The sequence below is a fragment of the Dasypus novemcinctus genome, chromosome X, assembly GCF_030445035.2.
Source record: "Dasypus novemcinctus isolate mDasNov1 chromosome X, mDasNov1.1.hap2, whole genome shotgun sequence".
Taxonomy (NCBI): Eukaryota; Metazoa; Chordata; class Mammalia; order Cingulata; family Dasypodidae; genus Dasypus; species Dasypus novemcinctus.
In genome coordinates, this window is record NC_080704.1 from 20,834,122 (window position 1) to 20,855,687 (window position 21,566).

General features: G+C 40.2%; 1 protein-coding gene and 2 pseudogenes across 6 annotated transcripts in view; all 3 read right to left on the minus strand.

The window, feature by feature from the left end:
- SCML2 (Scm polycomb group protein like 2) overlaps positions 1 to 21,566 on the minus strand; it is a 212,883-nt gene that overhangs the window by 47,941 nt on the left and 143,376 nt on the right. For all 6 annotated transcript variants that reach the window (XM_012522124.4, XM_058292388.2, XM_071213221.1 and 3 more), the window contains 2 exons: positions 9,104 to 9,318; positions 1,002 to 1,125 (listed from right to left, as the gene is read on the minus strand). In XM_012522124.4, coding sequence (XP_012377578.2) covers positions 1,002 to 1,125; positions 9,104 to 9,318 — 339 coding nt within the window. The remainder of the gene's footprint in view (positions 1 to 1,001; positions 1,126 to 9,103; positions 9,319 to 21,566) is intronic.
- On the minus strand, positions 2,006 to 2,489 carry LOC101428515 (large ribosomal subunit protein uL30m pseudogene; annotated as a pseudogene).
- On the minus strand, positions 18,953 to 19,587 carry LOC101428072 (leucine-rich repeat-containing protein 51-like; annotated as a pseudogene).

The following is a 21,566-nucleotide window of genomic DNA, read 5'->3' on the forward strand; positions in this document are numbered from 1 at the left end:
CATAGATGAAGTTATACTGAACACAAGTGAAGCTAAATAAGGATTTCAATGTTTTATCTTCCATGAATTACATCATTTAGCTAAGTCTCTCCTGCTCATGGATTAAAAATCAGACATAATAAACTGATAAAACGAGGTATGTATCAATAATTTTTTTTACTGATTTTTTTTTTAAGAAGGTACCAGGTATTGAACCTAGGACCTTGTGCGTAGGAAGCAGGTGCTCAACTCTTGAGCTATATCTGCTCTACTCCCCAAAGAGAGTCGGTTTTTCTTTTGTTCATTTTTAGGAGGTACTGGGGATTGAACCTGGAACCCTGTACATGGCAAGCAGGCACTCAACCACTTGAGCTATATCCGTTCCCCTTGAGTGATTTTTATGCTAATAAAATTTAATTACAATTTCTCCTTAGGAAAAAAAATCAGAGAGCAAAAAATGTATAAAGGAGATAATTAGGATCTAGGAGAGGAATCAATAGAACATGCTTTTATAAAAAACAGAAAAAGAATAAGGAAATGTGCAGGACATGAATAAAAAGGATTTATTTGTCTGGGTCCGTGTCATTACATACCCTGCAAAGCAGAGAATAATTTAAAGTCACCATGCCCCTTGACAGACAAGGACCTATCAATAGAAGATACTTTTAAAAGTCATTAAAAAAAGGGTTTGTGGTAGTTTACAAAACACAAAATACAAAAAGACAAATTGTGAAATAAGATAAAGGGAAAACAAAAATAGATTTGTCAATTATGTAAATTTTATAAATCTTAACATTAAGGGTATTGAATTTTCAAATGATTAATGTACTTAAACACAGTTTTTACCTTAATATCAATCTGAACAATCAGAATTTCAAAAAAATTTAGTGTGGAAATGTTAATAAAAAGTGTTTACTATTATCTTCTTTCTTTCCTCTATTTTATTTCCAGGGCCTCAAACACACTGAAAATAACACAGAATAAAAGATTAGTAATTTAATACTCTTTTAAAAATACTTTACCTGTAGACATCACTATTTTAGATTTGCCAGGAATAGCATCCATATTATATGGAATGCCATGGCCTCTGGTCAGTGATTTCAGAGAAGCTGTAGATGTAGAACACATAACAGGAATAGGTTTTTCCTGTTAAAAAAAAAAAAAAAGCACATAAGTATATATTACTACCCTTAAAAAATTTCTAGACAAGGAAGTCAGAAATTATTGGCATTGTTGGTTCATAAAATTATCAGTTATCAGGAGTTCTAAGGGTTGAAAACTACCGTGTGTCATGCCCTGCAGTACTTCCCGTACTGTGCTCTTCAGAGAGGTCTGGGAGCTGTCCAGGTTGGAGAAGGTAGAGTCTAGAGGTTGCGATTCCAGGCTTAACCCCTGCTCCAACCAATCACACACTCTTAACCAAAATAGTTCATTCTGTAAAACAGGTCCCCTATAAGACAAGTTTTTCACACATTGCAAAATAAAAGTCTGTGTATCTCTAATCCAGAGCAATACAACCAATGAAAGAAAGAAGGCAGAGGACAGGGCTTGTTTTTAGAGAGTTGTCACTCATCTAAGTCTTCACTTTATCTAGCCTATATTTCTCCATATTACATACAAGACTTTTGATGAAATTACTTTTTTGTACTTTCATTTGGGTTCACAGTATCCTAGTAAATCATGTTACTTTCACATATCAAATTATAATTATTGTGTTGATAAAATCTTGTACTTTCTGTATTTTAAAAATCTGAAATCTAAATACTGTGACTTGAGACATGCCAAGGTAGTATGTCTGCATTAACAATGCAAATGAAACAAAGTACGCTTATTTAGAAAATGTGAGGGGGAGAAAATTAAACCAAATAATAGCACTAAAACCTCCCAAGTCTATAAGTAAGGTAGAATGATACCATCTTTAGTGAGTGAAAATGACTATTTAAAATATTTTAATGAAAATACTTCTCACCATCTTTAAATAAAAAACAATTTGATTTTTTTAAAAAATTCTGAACCTGCTCTGCCATTAGGACTTAATTGCTTCCTCTTCCACAGATTTTAGGTGCTACCGCACTACCAATTCCCCAGTACTCTTGAGGCATGTGTCAGACATGTCCTTCTCAGTTATAAGTCCTGTCGCAATTTCAGTGGCTGAATTCTTACCAACTGTCTAATAACTTTTAGTTTTGCATTCACTGAAGGGATATTCTTGTGAATTTGAAGAGCATGTGCCTTTTCTAATCCAAGAATCTTTATTATATCTTTTTCTCAATACCAACACGTCCTTTTGTACTTTTTATTCTGATAACAATATGCAGTTAATGAGGATGTTGTGGGTCCCCATATTTTTCATGATTTGCAGGTGAAGGTTGAAACACTTTATCTGGAATTCTTGACCTGGTAAATTTGTGACAAATCCAATCTGTACAAATGACAGGTTTCACCCCTTTCATCACAGTCTGTAGATTGCCCGGGGGCCTCTGAACCACAGGGCATAAAAATCCTGCCATTCAGTTTGGTGATTCTCTTGAGGATGTGAGAGTAAAAAATAAACCCATGAATCAAATATGTCTTGGAAGTGGACCGGTTTCCCCTTTCAAGGACATTCAACTATCAAGAATATGGTCTGGAACTCAAATCTCCTAATTCCTAGTCTACTGTATTTTCACTAAATAACACCTTACATCTGACAGAGACAAGAAGCTAAAAGTTGTTCAGTTGACCCTCCTCAGCCTGAACTTCATCTGGGTCTTTTATAAAATTTATTTTGATCATCTCAAACTTTTCATTGAAAAGTCTGGTTTATTAACTACCCACCCCACCCCCCAATAACTGTATTACTAACTATAGTCCATCACAGGGTTCATTGTGTTGTATAGTCCTATGGGTTCCTAAAAAATTTTTATTCTAGTAACATATACACAACCTAAAATTTCTTTTAACCACATTCACATGTATAATTCAGTGCTGTTAATTACATGAACAGTGTTGTGCTACCATCACCACCATCCATTAGCAAAAACTTAACTATCAACCCAAATAGAAATTAATACAATTTATTAACCTCCCATTCCCCACCACCACCCCAGTGCCCAGTGTCCTATATTCTAGATTCTGACTCTATGAGTTTGTTAATTCTAAGCATTTCAATATCAGTGAGATCATCTAATATTTGTCCCTTTCTGTCTGGCTTATTTCACTCAAGATGATATTTTCAAGGGTCATCCATGTTGTCATATATATCAAAACTTCATTACTATTTACTGTTGAATAATATTCCATTGTATGTATATACCACATTTTATTTATGCATTCATTGGCTGATGGACACTTGGGTTGCTTCCACCTTTTGGAAACTGTGAATAATGTCATATACATTGCTGTGCAAATATCTGTTTGAGTCCTTGCTTTCAAATCTTTCATCCATTAACCTGGACCTCGTATGTGGGAAGCCAGCAATCAACTACTGAGTTGCATGGGCTTCCCTGAGTGGTTTTTTCATTTGTTTGGTTGTTTGTTGTTTCTGTTTACTTTTAGGAGGCACTGGGGACTGAACCTGGGACTTAATGTAATTAGTGATATGTTGGGGTCTGAAGCTACCATTTTATTACTTGTTTTCTATTTGTCTCCTCTGGGCTTTGTTCCTGTTTCTCCATTCCTATACTTCATATATATATACACGTGTGTATGTATGTATGCATGCATGCATGCATATAAAGTAGACAAGCAGCGAGATGGCGTTATGTATATATGTATGTATGTACATATGCATATAAAGTAGACAAGCAGCAAGATGGTGGCAGAGTAAGGCACTCCCAGAGTCAGCTTGTTCTACAAAGCAGTTAGTAATCATCCAGAGCTATCTAAAGCACCTGTTTGGGAGCTCCAGGAGACAAGAGCATCTTGCAAGACCCCAGAAAAAAATGGAAGGAGGAGACTGCCCATCTTCCACTGGTGGCACAAGCTGCCTCGGGAGCTATTCCATGGCTGGAATTACTAGTTCCACTTCCCAAAAATGGAGAAGGAAGAGACAATTGGCCACCAACTTCAGCTACTGATCAGTAAATTCAGCAGGCTAAAGTATAATCCTAACAACAGCAAGAGTTTGAACCTGTCCAAGTTAGAAAAAGGTTGATAGCCACCATCTTAACTCCATCCCTGGCATGAGGGGAAGAGTACAGACTGAAAATCACAGTGCTGGTAGAGAATGGCTTATTTCCATCCAGATCACATTACAGCTCATGCCTAAGCTCCAGCCCTACCTCTGGCAGGGAGAAAGCTGGCAGGACCTGTGCCAGCCTCTCTGGGAAAATACAGGCCACGTCGCGGAGGCTTGGTGATCATCCTATTCTAGTGGCACAAACCAACGCAGGAGCTATTATTCTGTGGGTGGAGTTAGAAGCTCCATTTCCTAAAACAGGGGAGGAAGAGATGGTTGGCCATCAACTTCAGCTACTGATTAATAAATTTGGCTGGCTAAAGTATAATCCTAAGAAGAGCTAAAGTTTGAACCTGTCCAAGTCAGAAAGAGGCCGGTAGCTGCCATTTTGACTACACGCCTGGCAAGAGGGAAACCAGGCTGACTGAAAATCAAAGTGACAGTAGGGGATTGGCTTCTTTCCACCTAGACTGGACTGTTGCCCTAGCCTGGGCTTCAGCCCTACCTCTGGCAGGGAGGAAGCTGGCAGGACCTGCACCACCTTCTCCAGGTAACTGCAGGTACATTCAGCTGGCACAGACCGAATAGTTGGAAGTCTACTGGGGCAACTGTGGTCATTTTGGACCCACATGGCATGGACTGCTGTCTACACCTGCAATTCCATCCCCACCCCCGTGCTTTATCAGTCTCTCTGGGCAACCACAGTGTAGGCCTGCATGACTTGGATTATTACACAAGACTGTGGCTCTGTCCCCACCCCTGGCAAAGGAGAAAGATGGAAGAAGCTTCATCAGTCCCTGGGGCAATGAGAGCAGTTTGAGCCTCCACAGCTTACAGCACAATCTACATCCTTAGTTCCTACTGCACAACCAGAAAGAACAAGAAATCCCCAAAGAGAGAAACTGCACCCATAATAAGTAAATCTAGCAAGCCAAATGCCAAGACACCAACAAAAAATTACAAACCACACCAAGAAACAGGAAGATATGGATCAGTTAAAGGAATAAAATAAGCCTCCAGATAACATAAAGGAGCTGAGATGACTAAGCAAAGATGTTCAAACAAATCTCCTTAACAAATTCAATGAAATGGCTAAAGAGGAAAAGGAGAGTAAGAAGACAGTGATTGAACACAAAGAAGAATCAGAAAGCATACAAAGAAAAATAGGAGACCTTATGGGAATGAAAGGTGCAATAAATGAAATTAAAAATACACTAGAATCATATAAGAGCAGATTTAAGGAGGTAGAAGAAAGGATTGGTGAGCTTGAAGACATAGCATCCAAAAGTGAACATACAAAAGAACAGATGAGGGAAGCAGACATGGCTCAAGCAATTGGCCTCCCATCTACCATGTGGGAGGCCCTGGGTTCAATTCCTGGGACTTCTTGGTGAAGGGGAGCTGGACCAAGCAGCAAGATGACACAACAACAAGGGAGATGCAGAGAAAAGACAGTAAGAGATGCAGCAGACCAGTGAGCTGAGGTGGCTCAAGCAACTGAGTGCCTCTCTCCCATACTGGAGGTCCCAGGATCAGTTCCTGGTGCCTCCTAAATACAAAGACAAGAAGAAAAGACAAGCAGACACAGAAAGAACACACAGCGAATGGACACAGAGAGCAGACAGCAAATGCAAACAACATCAAGGGGTGGGGATAAAAAAAAATAGAAGAAGAGATGAAGACAAGAAGGGAAAAAATTGAACAGGGTCTCAGGGAACTAAATGACAGCAAGTAACATGCAAACATACAAGCCATGGGTGTCCCAGAAGGAAAAGGGAAGGGGAAAAGGGCAGAAGGAATATTTGAAGAAATAATGGTAGAAAATTTACCAACCCTAGCGAAGGACATAGATACCTGAGTGCAAGAAGCACAATGTACTCCCATCTAAATAAATCCAAGTAGACCAACTCTGAGACACATACTAATCAAAATGACAAATGACAAAGAGAATTCTGAGAGCAGCAAGAAGAAAGCAATGTATAACATTTAAGGGATACCCAATAAGATTAAGTGCCAATTTCTCATCAATAACCAAGAAGGCAAGAAGACAGTGGTATATATAAGATACTGCAAGAGATAAACTTCCAGCCAAGAATCTTTATCCAGCAAGATTGTTTTTCAAAAATAAGGGCAAGTTTAGAATATTCATGATAAACAGAAACTGAGAAAGTTTATAACAAAGAGACTAGTCTTGCAGGAAATACTAAAGGGTGTGCTACAGTCTGAAAAGGAAAGTCAGAGGAGAGAGGCTTGGAAGAGAGTCTAAAAATGAAGATTATATCAGTAAAAGTAACTAAAAGTTTCAAAAGAGTAGTGAAAATAAAATATGACAGATAAAATCCAAAGGTCAAAATGGGTGAAATAATAACTGCCTTTAGAGTAAAAACATTCAATGTTAATGGAGTAAACTCCCCTATCAAAAGACAGAGACTGGCAGAATGGATAAGAAAATATGAGTCACCGATATGCTGTTTGCAAGAGACTCTCCTTAGACCCAAGGATACCAATAGATTGAAAGTGAAAGGCTGGAAAAAGATATTCCATGCATGCAGAATCCCCCACCCCCCAAAAAAGGTGGAGTAGCTATACCTGTATCAGATGAAATAGACTTTAAAAGACACTAGTAATGCCCTATCTGAGGAGGGAGTCAGGAAAAAAATTCCATTACAATTCCATTTACAATAGCTACTAAAAGAATAAAATATTTAGGAATAAACTTGATCAAGGATGTAAAACACTTGTATTCAGAAAACTACAATGCGTTGTTAAAATAAATCAAAAGAGACCTAAATAATTGGAATAACATTCCATGCTCATGGCCTGGAAGACTAAATATCATAAAGACCCCAAGGCTACTCAAAAAAATATACAGATTCAATGCAATCCCAGTAAAAATTTCACCAGAATTTTTAAACAAATGAAAAACACAATATTCAAATTTATTTGGAAGGGTAAGTTGTCCCAAATAGCCAGAAACATCTTAAAAAGGAAAACTGAAGTTGGACAATTCTCACTTCAAGACTTTAAATCATATTATTTAGTCACAGAGGTAAAAAGTAAAAACAGCTTGGTACTGGCATAAAGACAGGCACACAGACTAATGGAACCAAACTGATGGTTCAAAAACAGACCCTCACATCTATGGTCAAGTGATTTTTGACAAGCCTGTCAAAATCACCCAGTGGGGGCAGAACAGTCTATTCAACAAATGGTGCTGGGAGAACTGGATATCCATAGCCAAAAGGAAGAAAGAGGACCCTATCTCACACATTATACAAAAATAAACTCAAAATGGATCAAAGACCTAAATATAAAAGCAAGAACCATAAAGCTTCTAAGATAAAAAGTAGGGAAACATCTTCAAGACCTGATGTTAGGTGGTGGATTCTTATAGGAGATAGGGGGGACTGAGATGAACTACTGGTCATTAATGCATGTAGAAGTTTTAATTAACGTCACTGTAAAAGTGTGGAAATGAATAAAGTTGATGGTAACACATTATAGTGAGTAACAGCTCATCTATAAATGGGAATGTGGCTGGAAAGGGCAGTCTAAGGATGTCATTGTCAATTGGAGTTGTCCTAAATGATATTGCAGGGATAGATGCTGGATATTATGTATCCTGCCATAACCAACTGAATGTACTGGGGGAGAGTGTAAACTACAATGTAAACTATTATCCATGTGGTGCAGCAGTGCTCCAGAATGTATTCACCAAATTAGGTAAGCTAAACTGTGTGTGTGTTCCACACCTGTTTGGATCAGGAGTCTATCAGAACTGTTGGTAGAGTTTGGGGATCCTCTCTCTGGCTCTTTCCCTTCAGAGATCTGCCTATTCTCTATAGCAACCACCATTTTCCCGGCTTCTAGTTGCTAGTTTCACCAGGGGAAATAGATTATGGTTTTCCTACCAACAGCCCCTGCTACCTTGTATGCTATACAAAGTGTACCTGATCCAAAGTTAAAAGCCATAAACATGGACACTCACTTTATATAACACCTTTTTTCTTTGTGTGTACTCCTCACCATGATCCAGCTACTTCTGTTCACTTTCCAGTGTCTTCAGGTAGCTGCTGCTTATATTATTTCCAGGTTTTAGAGTTGTCTTCTGGGGGGTGGTCAGTTAGGAAGGATTTGATTTCAATATTAACCAAATTTATCATACTGACTTCTTTCCCTTCTGGTTTACTGAGATATAATTTATGTAGAGTAAAATTCACTTCACACTGATTTTTCTTTTAAGTCCACATTTGAGATTCAACGAACTTTTTTTTTTCTTTCCCTCCCCCCCTGCTCCCGCTCCCCCTCCCCAGTAGTCTGCTCTCTGTGCCCATTTGCTCTGTGTTCTTCTGTGACCGCTTCTATCCTTATCAGTGCCACCGGGAATCTGAGTTTCTTTTTGTTGCATCATTTTGTTGTGTCAGCTCTCCGTGTGTGCGGAGCCATTCTTGGGCAGGCTGTGCTTTCTTTCGCGCTGGGCGGCTCTCCTTATGGGACACGCTCCTTGCACATGGGGCTCCCCTAAGTGGGGGACACCTGTGTGGCAGGGCACTCCTTGCGCGCATCAGCACTGCACATGGGTCAGCTCCACAGGAGTCAAGGAAGCCCGGGGTTTGAACCACAGACCTCCCATGTGGTAGGCAGACGCCCTATCCATTGGGCCAAGTCCGCTTCCCATGTAGATTTTTGAAGTATAATGAGTTTTAAATAAACTAGCCTGAAAATTAATACACCTATGTAGTACTTTCAATGAAGTTTTGAAGAAGATGAACATTACTAAAGTATTAAGTTTACCCAAGAAAATAAATACCAATCTCAATGTCTATAAGCCATTCAATGGCCTTAAAGAACCTCATAAACTCTTAGCACGTTCCTAAAGGGTCTCATCCTACGCTTAGTAATTTCTTAAACTACATCTTACAAATAATAACAGAACTACAATACAAATTAGAGAGTACCACTAACCTTTTTTCCTGAGTTTAGGCCTTTTTTCTTTGCTGTGGGACTTTTAAGAGAACTGCCTTTCTTGGGAACTGAAGTAAGTACAGGTGGTTTAATCCGACCTGATTTCCTGATTGACCGTGTTGACGATAATGGAGCAGTTTTCTGTGGAGACTGCATTGAACGCCGGGTCCCTTTGGAAGAAGATGATGTTTTTGCAACACTCTTTGTAGTGGAAACTGAGGAAAAAAACACAACACAAAAGTAAAATTAAAGTGAATGCCATAATTAAGGTACTGTCTTCTTATGATTCAAAAGAAGTTTGTTTAATTTAGTCTTTAAAAATATTTATACAGATTATTCATTGAGAACCACATAAAATAAAGATACCATTTACAACCAAGTTCTAAGTATTTCAAGATTTCATATTATCAAGAAAATCTAATACTCTGGGAAAAATAAAGAAACTTTTAAAAGAAGAACAAGTATGAAGAAGAACAAAAAGAAGAACAAGTGCTCAAGCAATTGGACTCCCACCTATTACATGGGAGGTCCATGGTTCAGTTCCCAGTGCCTCCTAAAGACGACAGTGAGCTGGTGCAATGGGCAGGCACAGTGAGCTGACATGACAAGATGATACAACAAGAGACACAAGAGGAAAAACATAATGAAAGACACAACAAAGCACGGAATGGAGGTGGCTTAAGCAATTAGGCACCTCCCTCCAACATGAGAGGTCCCAGATTCAGTTCCTGGTCAACAAAGAATATGAACAGACACAGGAAACGCAAACAATGAGGGGGGGGAGGAGAGATAAATAAATAAAATAAATCTTTAAAAAACCGAAGAAAAAGGAAGAACTTTCAAACTTGGCATAGTGAAAATTTCTGGCATATTTAAAACAAATAAGTTGCAATAAATAAAAGAGTAACTGTAGAACAGGGCAAATATAATAAAAATCAATATATGATCTAAGAATTTGGGCATATATTCAAATAAAGACTTGAAAATCTAAATTATAGCTTCAAATATTTCACTAAAATATAATATTCTATTACAATGCAAACTCCTTAATGTATGCTATATATGAATGAGAAAAATATGTATAAAAATGTTTAAAAGTTCATTAGAAAGCAAGATTCTCAAAAAGACTCAATTCTAAACTTAGACAACATATATTATAAATGACATGTATTTATCTCCTCCAAAAAGCAATCATATAATACACACACATTATGCTAAAAGTTTATTATTTAGTATTTAGTATTAACTAAACTACTTCAAATATAAAATGGAGTTGAAATTTTAAGGTTAAAATTACATGTAGGGAAACAGATGTGGCTGAACCAATTGGGCTCCCATCTACGATATAGGAGGTCCAGGGTTCAATGCCTAGGACCTCCTGGTGTGGGCAAGCTGGCCCACGTGGAGTGCCAGCCCATGCGGGAATGCTGCTCCATGCAGGAGAGCCATCCTGCGTGGGAATGCTGCCCAGCATGGGAAAGCTGCCCCGCACAGGAGTGCTGGCCAAAATGGAGAGCTGGCACAGCAAGATGACAAAACAAAAGACACAGAGGAGAGAAAATAAGAAGACATAGCAGAACAGGGAGTTGAGGTGGTACAAAAAAATAATTGCCTCTCTCCCACTCCGGAAGGTCCCAGGATCGGTTCCCGGAGAAGACTAATGAAAATACAAGCAGACACAGAAGAACACACAGTGAATGGACACAGAGAGCAGACAACAGGGGGAATGAGGGAGAGGGGAGAAATAAATAAAAATAAATCTTTTTTAAAAATTACACGTAGCACAATAACCTTATGTTCATAGTGGTCACAACATAAGTAAAACCTTTTTGAAAAAGGTATGTGAAATATAAAGGAGGATATGGTCATCATCTTTGATCAAATTTTTACATAAACAAATAAAATAGCTTAACTCCCAAAAGAACAAAGTTCAGGTAGGAAAAATATCCAGAAGATCAAAAGTTGCTGAATTGTAGAAATGAAAAAGAAATTAATAAACCTTGGGAGACAATCAGATGGCAAGAAACATCAAGAGGAGGCCCAGAAGCCTGGAACAAAGAGAACTGAAGAAAGAAAGGAGATACCAATATTTATTGGCTGCCCAATACATGTCAGGCACTTCAATACCCAGATTTTGTATAATGCTCCCAAATGTCCTATAAGGTTATTACATAAGGAAACTCAGGCTCTGTGAAGTTAGGTAACTTAATCATCACCACTCATTTAGTTAAGCATGTTTTGTCTCTAAGTACAAGCCTTTTCCATTATACAAAAAGGTCTAATTCACTCCCCTGAGTAAAAGTGTACATGTTAAAAAAAAAAATGAAAAAGAAAAATAGGCCTGAAGGATGACAATGTCATGAATTCTGATGTGATGTTTCACTAAACAGTCAAAAGGTGTTCTCTGGAAGAGGGAGCCCTGGGTGGTTGGGTTTTTTTGTTTGTTTGTTTGTTTTGTTTTTAATTATTTATTTTTAAAAATTACATTCAAAAAATATGAGGTCCCAATCAACCCCACCGCCCCTACCCCCCACTCCCCCCACAGCAACACTCTCTCCCATCATCGTGACACTTCCATTGCACCCAGTAAGTACATCTCTTAGCATCACTGCACCCCGTAGTCAATGGTCCACATCATAGCCCACACTCTCCCACGTTCCATCCAGTGGGCCCTGGGGGGATCTACAATGTCCCGTAATTGTCCGTGAAGCACCACCCAGGACAACTCCACGTCCCGAAAACGCCTCCACATCTCATCTCTTCCTCCCATTCCCCGCAGCCAGCAGCCACCATGGCTACCCTTCCCACACCCATTCCACATTTTCTCTGTGGACATTGGATTGGTTGTGTCCATTGCACATCTATGTCAAGTGGGGGCTTAGATTCCACATGGATACTGGATGCACTCCTCCTGCTTTCAGTTGTAGACACTCTAGCTCCATGGTGTGGTGGTTGACTTTCTTCAACTCCATGTTAGCTGAGTGGGGTAAGTCCAATAAATCAAAGTGTAGGAGCTGAAGTTGGGTGGTTGTTTTTATAACCAGATGTGGAGGGATTCTTATAAGGAGAAAACACAAGTACAGACAAAAACATAATGGTGAAACTTTTTAAGCCTGGGGATTAAACCTTATTTAATACTTATTTCCAAGTAGCAGCACTCCATAATAAAGTAGAAGTGGTATATATGAGACAGGGCTCGAGCGGGTCCTGAAGACACAAGTAAGTTACCTAAGGAAATAGCCCAAATGCCCATGGTCACCACTCCTGCCATGTTACCTTCTCTTTCCCAGCTGCAGCTTTGCCCTTACAATCAGTTGATGGAGGAAGAGAAAACTCAGGTTTGGTTTATAGACGGTTCTGCATGATATGCAGGTACCACCCCAAAGTGGACAGTGGCAGCACTGTAGCCCCTTTCTGGGTCGTCCCTGAAGGACAGTGGGGAAGGCAAATCTTCCAGGTGGGCAGAACTCTGAACAGTCAACCTGGTTGTTCATTTTGCTTGGAAGAAGAAATGGCCAGCAGTACATTTATACATTGATTTATGGGCAATTGCCAATGGTCTGACTGGATGGTCATGAACTTGGAAGGAACATGATTGGGAAATTGGTGACAAATCGGTCTGGGGAAAAGATACGTGGATAGATCTTTCTAAGTGGGCAAAAAACATGAACATATTTTTGTTCCACATGAATGCTCACCAGAAGGTGACTTCAGCAGAGGAAGATTTTAATAATCAAGTGAATAGGAGGCTAACGTTCAGCCTCTTTCCCCAGTCACTCCTGTCATTGCCCAATGGACTCATGAACAAAATGGCCATGGAGGTAGGGATGGAGGCTATACATGGGCTCAGCAACATGGAGCTCCCCTCACTAAAGCTGACTTGGCTACAGCCACTGCTGAGTCCCCAATCTGCCACCAGCAGGGACCCACACTCAGCTCCTGATATGGCACCATTCCCTGAGGTGATCAGCCTGTTACCTGGTGGTAGGTTGATTACATTGGACCACTTCCATCATGGAAGGAGGAGCAATTTGTTTTAACTGGCAAAGACACATACACTGGATATGGGTTTGAATTCCCTGCACACATGCTTCTTCCAAAACTACCATCCGTGGACTTACCGAATGTCTTATCCACTGCCATGGCATTCCATACTGCATTGCCTCTGAACAAGGTATCCATTTCACAGCAAATGATTTGTGGGAATGGGCATATGTCCATGGAATTCATTGGTCTTACTATGTTCCCCATCATGCTGAAGCAGCTGGATTGATAGAACGATGGAATGGCCTTTTGAAGACTCAATTACAGTGCCAACTAGATGGCAATACCTTGCAGGGCTGGTGCAGTGTTCTCCAGGAGGTTGTGTATGCTCTAAATCAGCATCTACTCTATGGTACTGTTCCTCCCATAGCCAGGATTCATGGGTCCAGGAATCAAGGGGTGGAAATGGGAGTGGCACCACTCACTATTACCCCTAGCAATCTATTAGGAAAATTTTTGCTTCCTGTTCCTGCAAGCTTAAACTCTGCTGGTCTACAGGTCTTAGTTCCAAAAGGAGGAGTGCTGCCACCAGGGAACACAACAATGTTTGCATTGAACTGGAAGTTAAGACTGCTATCTGGCCACTTTGGGTCCCTCTTACCTCTGAATCAACAGGCAAAGAAGGAAATTACTAGCCTGGCTGGGGTGTTTGATCCTGACTATCAAGGGAAAATAGGACTGCATCTACATAATGGGGTTAAAGAAGAGTTTGCCTGGGATACAGGAAATCCTCTACAGCGTCTCTTAGTACTGCCATGCCCTGTGATTAAAGTCAATGGAAAATTGCAACAATCCAATCCAAGAGGACTAACAATGGCCCAGTATCTTCAGGAATGAAAGTTTGGGTCATCTCACCAGGTGAAGAACCACGGCTAGCTGAGGCACTTGCTAAGGGTAACAGGAATACATGGGTAGTGGAAGAGAGTAGTAATAAATATGAACTTCAACCATGTGACTAGTTACAGAAACAAGGGCTGTAATGGTCACAAATCTTTATTCCTTGTTTTGTTATGAGTATGAATGTATATGTACATAAAACAAATATCTTTGTTTTCTTCCCCAACCTTTTCCCTTATCATATGACAAGTTGTATTAGTTTCATGTCATAGTATTTAAGGATGTCAAGTTTTAGAGTGAATATTATCTAAGGACTTGCACCCTATTCTGTAGGGAATTAATACATTTCCAGTTGTACACAGGACAGCTGAATATTGTCAGGTGGCAATATATATGTGCATGTCTGTTATTGTTTTTACTAAGAGACTAAGTATGGTTTAAGGTAATGTGTATGGTTGCCAAGTTGACAAGGGGTGGACTGTGATGGTTAGGCTAATGGGTCAACTGGGCCAGGTAATTATACTCAATTGCTTGGTCAAGCAAGCACTGGGCTAACTGATACAAGGACATTTATGGACTTTAGTCATCAGCGAGTTTACTGAATAGATGGTTGATTATATCTACAATCAACCAGGGAGACTGCCATCAGCAATGAGTGACATTTTATCCAAACAGTTGAATGCCTTAAAAGGGGAAGTGATCAGCATTCAGAGAGAATTTCCCAGCTCATCTTTGAATAGCCAACGTTCCCTGGGAACTCATCAAGGACTTTCATCACACTTTCCTCAGAGCCCCTGGTCTGCAACCTGTCTGCGGAATCTGAACTTGTGCATCCCCATGATCACACAAGAGAATTTTATAAAATCTCATTCTATTTACAGATATCTCCTGTTGATTCTGTTTCCCTAGAAAACCTTGACTAATACAGGTTTAAAGAAATGAAAATTGAATTAAAAATAAAATTTGTCATTTGTGTATATTTGGCTTTGGACTCTTTCAGGTTAAGAAATTCTTTCCATGCCATCTTTCCTTAATCTTAAAACTGTATGTGCAATAAAACTATCATTTATAGTAAGGATATTTCAAACTGGTAACTATAAAAACAAAGATCCTAAACCTCAATTTAGAAAAACATCAAGATGTAGCAAGGGATGGTTATACCTAAACAATCCAAACTCAAGCCTGGTATTCCCAGAAACTCAGCTGTCCTGCAATGCCTCTGCTTGGAACTTTACCCTCTGTCCAGTAGAGCCCAGATTGCCACAAATGGATCACTCATGGGCAGTAGTAACAGTAAAGGGGAGGTAGAGTCAGGTGTAAATCCCCTGAGCATCTTTCATTCACCCATGCTGCCATCCCATGACAAAGAACTGGCTTCCTTGACTGGTGTCTCCAGACATTTCTCCCTTTCTTCTCTCTCCTCTGAAACTGACCTTTATCAGAGGAACTATCCATCCCATCCCAGAAGCCTAACCTTGCTTTGGGAATTAAAAGTTCATTACAGGGGAGCAGATGTGGCTCAAGTAGTTGAGCGCCTGCTTCCCACATGGGAGGTCCTAGGTTTGGTTCCGGATGCCTCCTAAAAAGAAACAAACGAAAAACAAACAACAAGCAAACAAACAAAAAAACCAACTCAGGGCAGCTGGTTTTTCATGTGGCTCAGGGGCTGAGCACCAGCTTCCCAAATACGAGGTCCAGGGTTCAATCACCCACCCCTGTACCTCCAAGAGAAAAAAAAAGTTCATTGTAGCCAAAGTCTGTTTTTCCACTGAAACCAGCCTTTTGAATACACAAGGACTGGTTTTTGTTTTTTTTTTTTTAAAGATTTATATTTTTATTTCTCTCCCCTTTCCCCCCCTCCCCAGTTGTCTGCTCTCTGTATCCATTCACTGTGTGTTCTTCTGAGACTGTTTCTATCCTTATGAGCGGCACTGGGAATCTGTGTTTCTTTTTGTTGCATCATCTTGTTGTGTCAGCTCTCCATGTGTGCAGTGCCAGTCCTGGGCAGGCTGCACTTTCACACTGGGCGGCTCTCCTTATGGGGCGCACTCCTTGCGTGTGGGGCTCCCCTATGCGGGGGACACCCCTGCGTGGGGGACACCCCTGTATGGCACGGCACTCCTTGTGCACATCAGCATTGCGCATGGGCCAGCTCCACACGGGACAAGGAGGCCCAGGGTTTGAACTGCGGACCTCCCATGTGGTAGGCGGACGCCCTATCCATTGGGCCAAGTCCGCTTCCCCACAAGAACTGTTACTGTCACATAAGAGTGACGACCTTTCCATGAGCATAGTGGGAATCTTTTGAATGCATGTTTATTTCCTCATTTTCAGCAATAAAAGAAAACCTCAAATAGGTTGAACAAACACTTGAAGGAATCCACAAGGGTAATTACTAGTAGAAAGGGAAACAGGGAAGCTTGTTCCTGGCAGTTTTCACAGCTGGCATTTGGGCAACAGAAGCCAGCTGAGGACTAAGAAGTTCCTAAGAAGAGACAGGATGGAGATTAGACAGACATGGGGCTCTGGTGCCAACTGTTCTTTACCCATATTCCTTCCCTTGCTTTTCACTATGTAATGCAAGAACATGGGTTCAAGATTAATTAGGTTCAAATCTAGATTCACCACATAATTCCTATGTGATATTATACAAATTATGTAACTTCTGCATGTGACACTTGGCACACACTCAATAAATGTTAGCTCTTAGCAGCAGCAGCATCGCCCCATCACCATCTTTATTTCTATTCTTACCCTCCCTTTCCAGGCCCTGAGGGCACTCCTTGTCCTCTTCTATCAGTGGACTGGAAATTGGGGAAAACTTATTGTCAATGCCCAGTAGTAAATGAAAGAAAAAAGTTTCCCAAAGAAGGAATTCCTATTTATCTATACTGTCTTTGGCTAATGCCTTTATTCCAGTCTTTTTATGATTAAACTTCTTGAAAGTCTATCCCATGGTCATGATTATTACCAATTTCTCACTTTTTAACCCTCTGCAATTTACACTTCCACAGACATCTCTTTTTAGGGACCCTTTGAACACTAAGGTCACTAACTACCTAACAGTCATTGACAATGGGCGCCTCTTCCTAATCTTATTTGACATCCAGCACTACATACTTCTGATAATGCCTTCTCCATTTTAAAACTCTTTTCTTGGATCTCACATAGCCACTCCCTCCTGGTTCTCTCCTGCCCCCTGGCCACTTTTCTTGTGACAGAAGATTGGCCACCTTCTCCCAACACCACCACCTCAGTTTTGAGTGCTCTAATTTAGTCCCATGATTTTGGCTACTGCCTACATATAATGATTCCCAATTGTACATGCATGAGCTTGTATGTGTGTATGCGCACGCACTCCGTCTCTCAATTTCTCTCTCTAGCACAGGCCTCTCTCAAGATCCAGAACTGTATTTCTCTAGCCTATTAGATATCTAAATAAGCATCTCAAACTCAACATATCCAAAAACAGAATTCATTGTGCTTTTATGTGTTCTTTCTTGATGAATGGCATTACTTTTCTTTGCCCAATGATGTGAAGTCAGAAATCTTGAAGTCAACCTTGTATTCTCTCTCACTCCATATGTCTAGTCAAGTCTACCTCCTAAGTATTCCCCAAATGTACTCTTTTCTTCATGCCTACGGTTCAGTACTTCATAACCTCTCACATAAGCTACATTAGCTTCTTCACTGGTATCCCCGGCTGCCCTTTCCACTCCATACTCTATAGACCGTAAGCATGATCTTTCTACAACACAAATTGTTTGTCACTTTTTCACTTAAAAATCTTCAGTGGGGAAGCAGATGTGACTCAAGCAACTGAGCTCCCGCCTACCAGATGGGAGGTCCCAGGTTCAGAACCTGGTGCCTCTTAAAGAAGGCAAGCTAATGCAACAAGATGATGTAACAAGAGAAACAAGGAGGAAAATACAATAAGAGATAAACAAAGCAGGAAGTGGAGGTGGCTCAAGCAATCAGATGCTTCTCTCCCACATGGGAAATCCTGAGTTTGGTTCCCAGTGCCTCCTTTTAAAAAAAGGAAGACAAGCACATAACGCACAGACACAGCAAGTGCAAACAATGAGGGAGTGGGGAGAAATAATAAAAAATCTTAAAAAAAAAAAAAAAACTTCAGTGATGCCACATTACCCATATACTAAAATCCTCACTCCAAGGTCCTCTAATACGATCTGCCCTCTGCATATATTCATAGCCTCATTTTTCTCTCCCCCAAATATCATTGTTTCAGTCATAACCATGTGCTTCAGATCCCCAAACTTTCTCACAGTTTCTGCTTTTGCAGAGGCTGATTCCCACCCCCCTCCCCAGGTAAAGCCCTTCTTTCCTTGTCAACTGTTAAACTACCATACATTCTTTGAAATTCTGCTCATTTATCAGCTCTAAAATTCTAGCACTAAGCTACCCTGGCATAATAAAACACAGGACACCTTTGATGCCCAGACATCACAGGTACTGATTTCTCTATTGGCATAGAACTTACAGCATGTTATCTTTACTTACAAATCTATGTGCCCTACCACAGTGAGTTCTCTAATGGAAGGTACCATATAAGTCTCCCTATTATATCTCCAACACATGGTCTAAGGCCTGCCAATAATGGGCATCCAATAAATGTTTGTTAAATGAATGTTTAATTGAGTTTTATCTCTTATCTTATATTCTCATAGAAACAATTCAGTTAGTTTATTTATTAAATAGACTACAATGGTGTGATCACAACATTTTATAGTTTTCTTATTAAAAAAATGCTTCAAATTCTAATCAACCAATGTAAAAATTTACACTTCTAGAATATACGCCATTAAAAAAGGAAGGGAAATTTGTGTATCTTGAATGTGCTAGGGACTCTGCATATAATATTATTTTATTCTGAACAGCTCAAATTATTCATTACCAAATCAAGTTGACCATTCTCAGACCTATAGAAATGCTGGCATCTTGGGAACCTCAGAGTATATTCTGTTTGATCTGGGTCTTCTTGGGCTTGATGTTCATGTGTTTCCAGACTTCAGCTGTGGTGCAGTTTGTTCTGGTGACCCTAATGAAATCAAATGTGAGGATATGGGGCAGAGTGTGCAGCACATATTGCCTATACCCCTTGTATTCCTCCATGGGATTCCTGCTGAGTGTCAGGCTTCAGAACCAAAGGAGGACAGCCAGCTTATCCACCTCCCCCAGGCACTGAATGCTGATGCCATGGAGAGAAAAGACACTCAGGTTAAAGTAAATTGCCAGGACAGGGTCAATGTGAGTCAGGTCAACCCAGGCCAAGTTCTCTGGGTACTCCTGTAGTTGTGAGACCACCTGGCTCTCAGGTCATTGAGAACACTGTTGTTCAGCCATAGAGTCAATGAATTCCCCAATTTTGAGTGCCTCAGCGGTCATATCCCTGTCCTCGGCTCCTCACTTGTCAGATCTTGGATGACATGGATGCTTCTGAAAGAGCAGTCCAGGGAGGGCTACTGCAGTGAAGTCTTTATATAGTCCTGTTTGTTCATATCTCAGGCTATCATTTGTCATATGCAAGCATGGGCCCTGAGTATCTGAGTGCAGCCTGTCACTGATGCCTGAAATTCTACCATTAGGGATTCATTCCTTTGGGTTCAGGGATTGTTCTGTTAAAAGGGAAATACTCCCCACAGCTGCTTCCTCTCTAGCCTCAGTGTCCCTCCACCCCCTGCATATATTAATCTGTCTTTACAACTTTGTAAAGTATTATTACCTCCCATTTTACATACGAAGAAAGAGAGACTCACTCTGCAAGCTAAGTTAACAACCCAATACAGTATTATACATCTAGTCTAGAAGTGGTAGAAATGGGATTCAAATTCAGGATTATCATATCCAAAGGCCTACACTCTTTGCTTTACTATTTCTAATTAGTGAGGAAAAAATGAAAAGAGAGGTCCGCCAAAGGGGTGCCGATGCAAAGTACCAGAAATCTCTTGGTTTTTATAAAGGTTATTTATTTGAGGTAAAAGCTTACAGTCGCAAGGCTGTGAAAAGTCCTACTCAAGGTACCATTAGCAGTACTTTTTCACTAAAGTCAGCTGCCACATGTTGAAGCAAGATGGTGGGTAGTCAACTTCTGCCGGGTTTCAGCCTTCTCCTCTGGGCTTCCTTTTCCTCTTGAGGCTCTGTGGGCCCAGCTTTTTCCGATTTCAGCTGCAGACTGGCATAGGGCTAGTCTCTCAGAGCTTCCTATGTCAGTCTTTGCTCTCTTCCCAAGGTCAGCTGGAAGCTATCGGGCAAGTGGTCCCTCTCTCACTGGTGCTTAAGCTCTTTGAGCCTTCTCCTTTCTGTCACATGGAAGGATTAAAAATGACAAAGCTCTCTCCTCTGTGTCTTGTGTGAGTGTCCATTTGTATCAGACCCAGCAAGAGGGTGGTGACTCAACCTGAGTCCTGCCTTACTGAAGCAGTCAAATCAAAAAGCCTGCTCTTAACAGGTAATCTAATCAAATACATTTCAGCTGAATTTAATGCAAAGTGTATCACACCCAGAGGAATAGATTAGTTTACAAACACAATCTTTTTCTTTTTGGGATTCATAAATAATCTCAAACTGCCACAAGAGGATATTTTAATCAAAATATTTTTAAACAAATACATTTTCAAACAAAATACAGAATTAAATAATTTGGTTGATTTTTTTTTTCAGGGTCATTTGAAGGCGCTTAATGTAAACCACAAAGAAAAAAACAAACAAGCACTGAAAACAAATATTAATATGCTCCTATTAACCCAATATTTAGGTACTTTAGGTTGTTCTTCAATTCTCTTGGCTGAATATACCTTTAAGGAAAGAAAATTGCACCAAATAATAGAGGAATACCTTCTGTGTGTCTTTCTTTACTCCTTATATTTTGTTATGGAGTTTCTCTAATTCAAAGTTACAAAACAGAACACATTTTAAGTCTACTGATTACTAGAACAGAGTAAGAATAACTAAGTAGATGGGATCTCATCAATACAATGCTGTGTATATAGAACAGAATACTACATATACGTCTGAAGATGTCCTTAGTTGGTTTCAATGACTACTGGCAATTAGTTTAACTTCTCTCATTTTTTTAAAATTAAAATATCCTAAGGCTTATACACCAAAATATGAGTGGTAATTATCTCCAAATGGTAAGAATATGAGCAATTTTTAGATTTTTCTCTTCTTACTCACCCTTATTTTCTTAAATAATTTTAAAAAATAACAATAGAACCAGTCATTCTAAATATTTAGATGTCTCTAAAAAAAAATTATTCAACACAAGTATGCTCAATCTCCAGCAATTTCAGAGTTAAAGGGAAACGGACTTGGCCCAGCGGTTAGGGCGTCCGTCTGCCACATGGGAGGTCCACGGGTCAAATCCCGGGCCTCCTTGACCCGTGCGGAGCTGACCCATGCGCAGTGCTGATGTGCACAAGGAGTGCCCTGCCACGCAGGGGTGTCCCCCGCGTAGGGGAGCCCCACGCACAAGGAGTGCGCCCCGTAAGGAGAGCCGCCCAGCGTGAAAGGAAGTACAGCCTGCCCAGGAATGGCGCTGCCCACACTTCCCGTGCCGCTG